This window comes from Gracilinanus agilis, chromosome 2 (genome assembly GCF_016433145.1).
Source record: "Gracilinanus agilis isolate LMUSP501 chromosome 2, AgileGrace, whole genome shotgun sequence".
Taxonomy (NCBI): domain Eukaryota; kingdom Metazoa; phylum Chordata; class Mammalia; order Didelphimorphia; family Didelphidae; genus Gracilinanus; species Gracilinanus agilis.
In genome coordinates, this window is record NC_058131.1 from 535,863,447 (window position 1) to 535,874,364 (window position 10,918).

At 34.3% G+C, this 10,918-nt stretch overlaps 1 protein-coding gene across 1 annotated transcript in view; it reads left to right on the plus strand.

The window, feature by feature from the left end:
• Positions 1 to 10,433, plus strand: part of DPH6 (diphthamine biosynthesis 6) — a 30,697-nt gene extending 20,264 nt beyond the window's left edge. The window contains exon 4 of the mRNA XM_044665140.1: positions 10,224 to 10,433. Within this exon, the coding sequence (XP_044521075.1) occupies positions 10,224 to 10,433 (210 nt within the window). The remainder of the gene's footprint in view (positions 1 to 10,223) is intronic.
• Positions 10,434 to 10,918: the final 485 nt, after the last annotated feature.

Sequence of the window (10,918 nt, forward strand, 5' to 3'; positions counted from 1 at the left end):
GATTGAGCCATGCCTTTTGATTCTACTTCTTTCTGATATTTTCTGCTTTAGTCATTTTTTCTGTTTATTAGCTCCTTTTAAATAAAGACTAAAAGAGAAAGGGGAAATAGGACAAATCATCAAAAAAATTAAACAGGAGAAAGGTAGATATTAGGTTTAGAGTGACTAAAATTATATTTCTTTGTGACCTGTAGATTTTAGTTGTCTTTTTCTATTAGCTTACATATTCCAGGATTTATATTATATTTTATTATAAACTTATCTAATACAAGGAGAAAAATACTTATCAAAGAAAAATATCATGTTAAAATTAAAATCATTGTTAAATTAATTGCATGTTATCCCTCCTAGGCAAGAGCTTAAATGGGCATAGGCATCACAGTGACACATTTCAGGATAGGGTGTCCTATCAAATTTGGCAGTGGTTAAATGAGCTATGATTGACTTTTCAGTTGCAGCATTATATCATAAACATGATGACTGGTCAAGATTCCAAATTATTTTCAATGTTTGCATTGTAAAAGCTTGCTTTGGGGATGGGAAGGGGAGGGATTTAGTTCTGTAACTCTGTTTTCCGTTCAAAACTTGGAAAAATGCCCTTGAGGATCTGATTTAGGGATAGGCAAACATGAAAGGTTCCTCGTGGAAAGAAGTCACAGGACAGTTCCAAGTTTTGGCACTGGGTCTCAGACTTGGCACTAGGTACCAGGCACTGAGCCCTATACAGATTGCTTCTGGCTCTCCAAAACTGCACAGCTTGTCTTCAGCCTTGGCGGTTCCCAAGATATTGGACATTAAACCTGGTCCCTTGGCACAAGAAATGCTTTTTTTGGTATTGATCCTGGACTCAGAACAGGAAGAATTGGACAGCAGACCAATGTAATTTTCAATCCCAGGTGCAGCTTCACTGAGGTTGTGTCAGCTCTGGGTGTTTTAGATGCTAGAATGAAATATGTATGATGAAAAAGAATATGTAAGATCTGCCTGAAAATAAAATGCCACTGGATCATATGAACTAATTATGATTATTATAGGTACCCAGTAAAATTATCCATAAGTATCCGTTTCTCTGAGTCTTTAGAGACTCGGCTTCCTTATTCTATCAAAACCATATTTATATATAGCCAGTCTCCCCCACTTTGTGTACTCTCTCCATGATGTGAAACTACTTGTGCCCTAGAATGGAGACATTCTATTGTTCTACTTTTATTTCTGAGCTATCACATCTCTATTAATTTTCCAACTGATCTTCTCAAGAAGTAGGTCCTGGGAGAGCCTTTCTTTTGTACATTTCTTGATATTACGACCTTTGCTCACTATTCTCAAGTACATCTGCACTCATTACATTTCAAATGGCAAACTATTGACTGAACCTGACTCTTTTGTCTTATGTCTATTGTCTTCCTTTTATGAATTTTGATTTTCCTTCATGTTTTCTTCCAGTGGCATCTGTGTACTCTGCTAAATTTCTTCTTACTTTGCAATCTGTTACAAGCATTTCCCTAGAACTTACTCTTTCCTAAAAGTCCAACTTTCTGAATTGTGTTTTGCAAGTTTACCATATCTATCAGTCCACCCATTATTTTTTTCCTATTTCTTGACCTACCTCTTGGACTATCTTTTCTAGATTGTGTTCCTAGAATTTAATGTATAACCATCAGTAAGATTAACATTTATGAATTTATTTCCTACACTGCATCCACTAATGTGGTGCTTGATCCTAGAAAAATCACTAATTTTTTTTATCAGTTTTCTTTTAAAAAGCACTATTCAAAAAATTCCTAGAGCTTAAAGTACAAAAAAAAAATATAAGAGTTGTCATTTTGAAAGATTGGTTAGTGAAGGTGAGGGACTTGATGACAGTGTCCAAAGCCAACTTTTTCCATCTCCAGTCCTCAGGACAGGGCACCATGCACTCTTTATATAAAGAAAACTTACTGGGGAGTGGAGAGACACCCAGTCTGGACATTCTTCATTATATACTCTTACATATTGAAAACAGAGTTTACATGGTCCTGACTTTTTTTCATGCCTTTTAAAATTCAGGATAGATTTTATTTTTCAATATTTAGCTCATACTTTATACCTGCATCTTCTTATAGCCTATTTGCATATCAAATATAGAATTTTTTTGTAAAAAGGTATTTTCACAAGACAGTATATTTTCTTAAATCATACTTACTTAAGATTATCAGAAAGAAAATTTGTTAAGTCAAAGAAGTGTATTAGGTAGCCATTTTTTACTTTTAATTACTACCCTCTACTTCCTTCTCCCTTCTATTACCCCTGTACTTCCCTTGTCTTATTTTCTTCCTACTTCTCTCTAGAGTAAAATATGATTCTATTCCTGAACGAGTATGATTGTCATTTCCTCTCTGAGCCAGTTATGATCACCCCTTGATTTTTTTCACATATCAGATCATCCTAATTATCTTACTCCCAATCCCTCTGTCTATGCATACTTTTAACCCCTCTTAATTCTAGTGCCTTCTTTCATTATTACCTATTTGTCCAATCTACAGCTTGTTTTTAACATAGTTGTTTGTTGTCTCTCCCATTAGATTGTGAGCTTATTGAGAATAGGAACTGTCTCTGCCTCTTACTGTATCCCTAGTACTTAGCATAGTACTTGGAACTTAGTGGGCATTTAATAAAACATTTATTGATTGATTAATACCCAATTGTATATTTTTTAAAAATGTATGGGGGCAGCTGGGTAGCTCAGTGGAGTGAGAGTCAGGCCTAGAGACAGGAGGTCCTAGGTTCAAACCCGGCCTCAGCCACTTCCCAGCTGTGTGACCCTGGGCAAGTCACTTGACCCCCATTGCCCACCCTTACCACTCTTCCACCTATGACACAATACACCGAAGTATAAGGGTTAAAAAAAAAATTGTATGATTTTGCTACATGAATATCTTTTCCTTAACTTGTTATAGTAAATCAAGTTGGACTTAATTCAAGGACTTTAAAATTACTTTTTCTAAATTACTACCTAGTTTATGTCCCTAGAGTGGAACATCTGGCATTTCATTAATAAACATATGTAGTATATACATTTAACTCCAGTGATTCATCTTTTAATCATTGTCTACAAGTATAAGTATAAAGTCTTGAGTAAAAATAGGACTCCAGGTTGAGTTTTCAAAGGCAAACAAAATGCCTATTAAGAATATACTTTGAGGGGGCAGCTGGGTAGCTCAGTGGAATGAGAGTCAGGCCTAGAGACGGGAGGTCCTAGGTTCAAATCTGGCCTCTGCCACTTCTCAGCTGTGTGACCCTGGGCAAGTCACTTGACCCCCATTGCCTACCCTTACCACTCTTCTGCCTTGGAGCCAATACACAGTATTGACTCCAAGATGGGAGGTAGGGGTTTAAAAAAAAAAAAAGAATGTACTTTGACTTTGGTAAGAATAAATATGTTGAATTAAAATCCTCCTCACAGTTTCATTTTAGAAATTAAGCATTTGCAAGTTAAGCAAGGTAGGTAGTAGTAACAATAGTTCTGAAATTCCTTTTGGAACTTTTAAGTTAACCTGGGCCCTTGGGCCAATAATTTAATTTCTTCCAGACTTAGTTTCTCTCACTGCAAAGTGAAAGAAACACCTTTCCCTTTCTGAAGGTCACAGAGGAATTTGGAGAACAAATGAAATAATTTTTGAGGTCTTTGAAGTTTCCTAGAAAAAGCATTTTTTTTTCTTAGAATGACAGTATTATACCACTTACTCATCTACCTTTTTCTCCTTCCCTTTTGCCTATCCAATTTTCCAAAATAATGTAGTAAAGTTAAAGATGTCATTTTTTGGTCCATATGAAGTTCCATTAGCATATTAATATTAAATAATAGCTGCAAGTGGTCACTTAAATGAGTGTAATCCCTCTTGGCTTTATTAATAAGTTAATGCAGAGAAGAAAAGCAATAGTAATAGTTCAAAGTGTGAAATAGCTTTAATGGAGGCAAATTTATATTATATATTGGACTGGTTTTATCCTTTTGCTTTTGTTGCCTAGGATTTTTTTGCCCTCTAGAGACTTTCTTTTAGCCATTTTCAACCATGATATCATTTGGAATTGACACTTTTAGTCACCTTTTTCGTGTGAGTAAACTGAGGTTTAGAGACATTTCAAAATAAAATGATAGCCTGAGTTCAACAACTAACAAAGATAAAATTAATAAATTTCTAATTTCCATTGAGGATAGTTGGTGCAAAAAGTTTTAAATCATATTAATTCCAGTGATTCTTTACCTTTAAGCTATTCTTTGGAATCTATATATATGTAGAGGGCCTTAAGCAAGGACTCCTTTAAGTAGGCAAGTAGTGGATTTTTGAGTAGCTGAGTGAATAAAATGTGTAAAGAGTAAGAGAGGAAAATATTAACTAACATTAAGAAATACCCTTTTAAAGTCAATATGCATCAAATGGAATGACTTTTATTCATTTTTAAAGGCACAAACCAACAACAAAATATCCAAACTGTATTTATTGTTAAAAAGTAGTGTAATTTGCTCCTTTTTGAAAGACAGCTTTCAGGAGCGTGGTTAAAATGCTCTTGCCAAGGTAAAAAGTTAATAATAATACCTAATGCCATTGAAGATGATCAGTGATAGTGAATCTTAAACTCAGAGAAGCTGTGAATCAGGCTATTTGTACCCACCCTGTTGGAGGATTCTTTGCTATCTGTTTTATTCTCTGTTTGATCTGTGTATGCTGACTATTTCTAGAACCACTGAAAATGGGAACTAGACTGTTTTCTAAAGTAAACTGAGATAAAATAGGTTTTCACTTTCCCATCGGTGACCTGAATTGAACAGAGAGTAATGAATTTTAGGACAGACAAATTCAGAACTTTCATTAGGCCATACTTAAAACTTCTCCTACTAAGAAAAACCAATCTTATTCTATCAGAAAAGGAGACCCTCTAGCCACCTTTGATAATTCTCCCTTAGGTTTCCTTCTAATTGTTAACACTGGCTATCAAGATTTTTTGCCTTATGCCTATGTTGTAATGTATGTTTATTCTTTTTTCTCTTTAAAGTGGATATTGGATCATCATCTTCCCTTTAAGAGTCCCCCTTTAATAAGCTTTTGAAGCATACTACTAAATTATATCTTTCAATTTTTTATCTATTTCTTTGAATTTTATAAATTTGAGTTCTTTTTATTGGTGGTGTTTACTACTCTTTGTTATTCTTTCTAAATTCCTAAGTTTTGACTATCCTTTTTAGTCATGTCCTCTTAAACTGGATACAGTAAATGTCATATATCTTGGTTTTGCTAATGTAATCACAATAGAACATTTAAAACATTTAATATTTCATACAAATGTGCTGCTTTTTGAGATTGTGCCATCAGAGAACCCTGACGGCTGGGACTGATTAATCTGCTTAAATCAAAGAAACTTTCTATCATATCTATCTGTATCATAAGATCTAGAACTTGAAGGGTTATCATCTGTGTAATCTAGTGTAGATATATTGCAAGATTAGAAAAGACTTCCAGGAATTCTAAAGAAAAGCAAGAAGAGATATAGGGAAGCAACATGAGGGATGAAAAAACATTATTCTTAAGTATATTGAGATTCTCAAGATCAGGTGCCTAGATCCTAAAATATGTGTTGACTACTTCTCAAGGTCAGAAAAATCACCCATAAACCTGATAGTTTCAAGATGGGTGAGGATGTAACATGTAACTAAAGGTATTAATTTTACATAATTTGAGGAAGGAGAAAGTATTGATAACTCAGAAGAGTAGGAAAAATTTCGTAGATGAGTTGGAGGTTGAGTTGAATCTTTAAGGAAGCCAAGTATTTTAAGAGGTAAGCAAGGGGCGAATTCCCAAAACAGGGAGGACAGCCTGTGTAAAGTACAAGAAATGGTTGGTGGAATGCCAAATTATGTAGGTCAGTTCTCCTGGAATGTAATGGGCATAAAGGTGAGTAGTATGATATAAATCCAGAAAATTAGTGTGGAGTCTTATTAAGAAAAACTCTAAATGATAGTAATTTATATTTTATTCCATAGGCAAATATGTAAAAAAAATTTTTTTTTGAGATTTTTGAGTAGGGAAAGGATCTCAGAGTTGTTCAGATTGGTACTTTATTTTTTTGTCTTGGTTTTTTTTCTTTTCTTTTTAAGTATTTTTCCATGGTTACATGATTTATGTTCTCTCCCTTCCCTTTTTCCTCCCCCTTCTCAGAGCTGACAAACAATTCCACTGAGTTATACATGTATTATCACTCAATATCTATTTCCATATAATTCATTTTCATAAGAATCTTTTAAAACCACAACCCAAATCATATACTCATATAACTAAGTGATGAATCATATGTTTTTCTTCTGAATTTCTACTCCTATAGTTCTTTCTCTAGATGTGGATAGCATTCTTTTTCATAAGTTCCATGAGATTGTTCTTGATCATTGCATTGCTATTAGTTAGCAAAGTCTTTTACATTTGATCAGCCCATAATGTTTCAGTTATGTATGTCTGGTTCATTTCATTTCATTCTGCATCAGTTAATAGAGGTCTTCCGGTTTTTATAGAAATCAAGTAGTTCATCATTCCTTGTAGCACAATAGTATTCCATCACCATCATATACCACAATTTGTTCAGCCATTCCCCAATCAGGGACACCTCCTTTTTTTCTAATTTTTTTGCTCCCACAAAGAGCGTGGCTATAAATATTTTGTACAGACATTTGGGGAACAAACCTGGTAGTGGTATTGCTGGATCAAAGGGCATACATTCTTTTAGCCCTTTGGACATAATTCCAAATTACATTCTAAAATGGTTGGATCAATTCATAACTACCAACAATGCATTAGTGCCCCAATTTTTCCACATCCCCTCCAATATTCATTATTTTCCTTTACTGTCATATTGGCCAATCTGCTAGGTATGAGGTGGTACCTCAGAGTTTTTTGATTTGCATTTCTCTAATCAGGAGAGATGTACAACACTTTCATGTGATTATTGGTAGTTTTGATTTCTTCATCTGAAAACTGTGTATTCATAACCCTTGACCATTTGTCAATTGGGGAATGGCATGATTTCTTGTACATTTGACTTAGTTCCTTATATATATTTGAGAAATTAGACTTTTGTCAGAGAATTTTGTTATACAATGTTTTTCTGAGTTTGTTGCTTCCCTTCTAATTTTGGTTGCATTGGTTTTGTTTGTACAAAAACCTTTTAATTTAATATAATCAAAATTGATCATTTTACATCTTGTAAAGTTCTCTATCTCTTGCTTGGTCTTAAATTCTTCCTTTTGCCATAGATCTGACAGGTATACTATTCTATATTGACCTAATTTACTTATAATTTTCCTCTTTATGTTTAAGTCATTTGCCAATTTTGAATTTATCTTGGTATAGAGTGTGAGATGTTGACCTAAACCTCATTTTTCCTGTACAGTTTTCTCCCAGTTTTTGTCGAATGGTAAGTTCTTGTCCAAAAAGCTGGAATTTTAGGGTTTATCAAACACTGACTTCCTGAGGTGATTCATCCCAAGCCTATTCCATTGATCTACCATTCTTTCTCTTAGTCAGTACCATATTCTTTTGATGATCACTGCTTTATAGTACAGTTTAAGATCTGGTACTGCTAGGCCACCATCCTTCACATTTTTTTTTTCATTGTTCCCTTGATATTCTTGATCTTTTGTTTTTCCAGATGAACTTTGTTATAATTTTTTCTAATTCTATAAAAATTGTTTTGGTAGTTTGATAGGTATGGAACTGAATAAGTAAATTAATTTAGGTAAGAGTGTCATTATATTAACTTGTACTGCCAATGTGCAATTAATGTTTTTACACTTGCTTAGATCGAATTTTATTTCTATGAAAAGTATTTTGTGGTTGTGTTCATATAATTTCTGAGTTTGTCTTGGCAGATAGATTCCCAAATATTTCATATTGTCCAGAGTGACTTTAAAAGGAGTTTCTCTTTTTAACACTTGTTGCTGTGTTTTGTTGGAAATATATAGAAATGCTAATGATTTATGTGGGTTTATTTTGTATCTTACAACTTTGCTAAAGTTATTATTTCCACTAGTTTTTTAGTTGATTTTCTTGAATTCTCTATGTATACCATCATATCATCTGCAAAGAGTGATAGTTTAGTTTCCTTGTTGCCTGCTTTAATCCCTTCAACTTCTTTGTCTTCTCTAATTGCTACTGCTAGCATTTCTAGTACAATATTAAATAGTAGTGGTGATAATGGGCATCCTTGCTTCACTCCTGATTTTATTGGAAAGACTTCTAACTTATCCCCATTCAGAGCCATACTTTAAAAAGAGTATTTTGTCAATTATGTGGAAAGATAGATTAGAGGAGAGAGACTATAAGCAAAGTCTCTTCTCTATACTTAAAGAGGATCTTGAGATCATAGATTTAGTGTTAGAAGAGATTTCAGACTCCCACAGTTTACCCATGAGAAAACTGAGACTCATGGAGGTTATTCCTTCCCGCCTTTCTCCCCCTACAAGTCACATAGATTAATGACGGAGCCAGGAATTTTTTTTTTTTTTAGTCAAACAAGGTTAAGTGACTTGGCTAGGGTCACACAGGTCATGTGAGAGGTTAGATTTGAACTCAGGTCTTCCTGATTCTGGGCCCAGACCTATCTACTATACACACCTAGCTGCTCCTCAGAGCCAGGAATTAAGCTAAGGTCCTTAGCCTTCCCATCTAGCACTCTTATACTAACCTATAATGTCTTCCCATGGCTGGATATAGAGGGAAAAGGTTTGCTTGAGTAATGGCTGTGCTTCTGGATTTTTTTTTTCTTGTCCCACAAGGAGAAATAATGATAATATAAAAATAAAATATGACCTAGATATTTGTATTTTTTTCTTTTTAAACTTATTCAGGAACATGTGGTAGGCTGAATTAATACTCTGGAAAGAGATCATAGAGAACAAAGATAGTGGGCAGATACTCTGGGTGCTAGACATAATATGGCATGGTAGAAAGGTGGAGTATAGGGGGAAATGGGCAAGAAATAATAAAGTTTTACGTGTATTTATTGCTCATAGCTTTAGAACACAGTTATCTCAAGTCTTTGTGTTTTAAACTTGAACAACAAAAACAGAAAAGGTGTCATCTGTGATCTGAAATTACGTTTTACTCTAGTTAAACCAGTTTCCCAGGCTAAGTCTCTATATTTGACTATTTTGTCAGTTTCATGGTTCTGTGAAAAGAGGCCCAAGATTGTATTGATTTTGTTGGCAGTTTTCCTTTTTCCATACTTATACTACCTTTCTCTAGAATGACATATTTAATTAAGTCCTCTATCCAAGATAATAGCATGAGGGACTTTTCCCTCATCCATAGTTACATTATCCTGTTTCAGCCAATCAAAATAGCTACTAGTAAAGTGATTTCTTTTGCTTGTTTTGTTTCAATTAGTCAGTTGCCCAACATTACAGGAATCTTCTCTTATTGTTGATATTACAGTGATATTATGACAGAATTATATAACTGGCAAAAAGAGAGTAACAAAAACAGTTTCTTTGAAGTTAAATCTTGGACACCTATAAAGGAGATTTTTTTGGAGGCATTCATTCTTTTATATTAAGGTATCTAATAAACAAGACTAGTGTAAAACTACTTGTGTCATTTATTTCTATATTCCTGGAATCTCCTCATGAGTACCATTTCCTCTTTCAAAATCATTGTTAACTTACATGCACATGAGGAACCATGATTATTTATAACTCCAATAGTCTTCTTTTGGGAGCTCCTTGCAATTTTTTATGTTTAATGGGGGTGGGCAAACATTCCCTAAAACATATGGATGAGAGGCAGAAGTTCTATAGCACTGTATTTTCACAGTATGTCAATGATAGTTCTGATTTGTTGTCTTTTCCATTTTATAGGTTGGGGTTTTCACCTCTATTTAGAAATTAACAGAATGAAGTTGTAGTTGGGAAAAAAGGAAACTTGGTAATCAACAGGATGCCTGCTATCCCCTAGTCTTAATGGAATGTATGGGAAGTTTTTGCTTTTAGAGATGGCATCTTACCTTGAGAAATATCTAATCTTCGTATAAATAAGAAAGCCAATGTATTTTTCTTTTTGTTAGGTGTGCAAAATGGTTTTCATTTACTTTTAAACCTGCTGTGTTAATATTGAATAAGCAGAGACAGCCAGGCTGGTAGTGAAAGATGGTAAGCAAGCCTGAGGGCTTTTTCTGGTCAATCTTAAACCTCTGATTGCCAGGTTTTCCTAATTTCCCACTTCCGGGGCATCACTAGTGTGACCTTGCCTGCTGAATATGATGTTCTGAGTCTCCAAGATTCTCACATACATTTGGAAGTGGGCAGCCAGGCAATTGTTTACAGGACGCCAAATGAACTGTGCACTCACAGCAAGTTTGATAAACACACATTTCCTCCTTTTATCAGTGAGATTGCAGAATGTGAAGTATGAGTTTCCAGTTTTACTCATTCCCCTCAACCCTTTTCCTGTTTAAAAACTGAGACATACTAATTGGATGCTGATCTGACCCTGTTTTTGATTCCTCTTACGGTAGTTGATGGCTTATTCCAATACTTACCTAGGCAAGGTTTGGCAAGCCTTCAAAAAGAAACTTTCCATTTATTCCACTCAGAGGAGGTTCATCCCCATGAATGTAAAGTGAACACTAATTAACAGTAATGACTGCTAATCACTTTGCTTTTTATACTCCTTTAGGAGCACTGCTATTATCCAATGTAGTTAAGTAAAATGCTTGTATATGAATCAACAATGCTGCATTTCTTTTAGGAGCTATTGCTCACAATCAAGCTTTGAATAAATTAGAGTTAACTAAAATTGACTTTATTATACCACATTTCTGTCTGCTTGGTAAATGAAAGTATCTGTTAAATATCTTGAATATTAAGAATTTTCACCTACTTGGAGCATTCAACCAT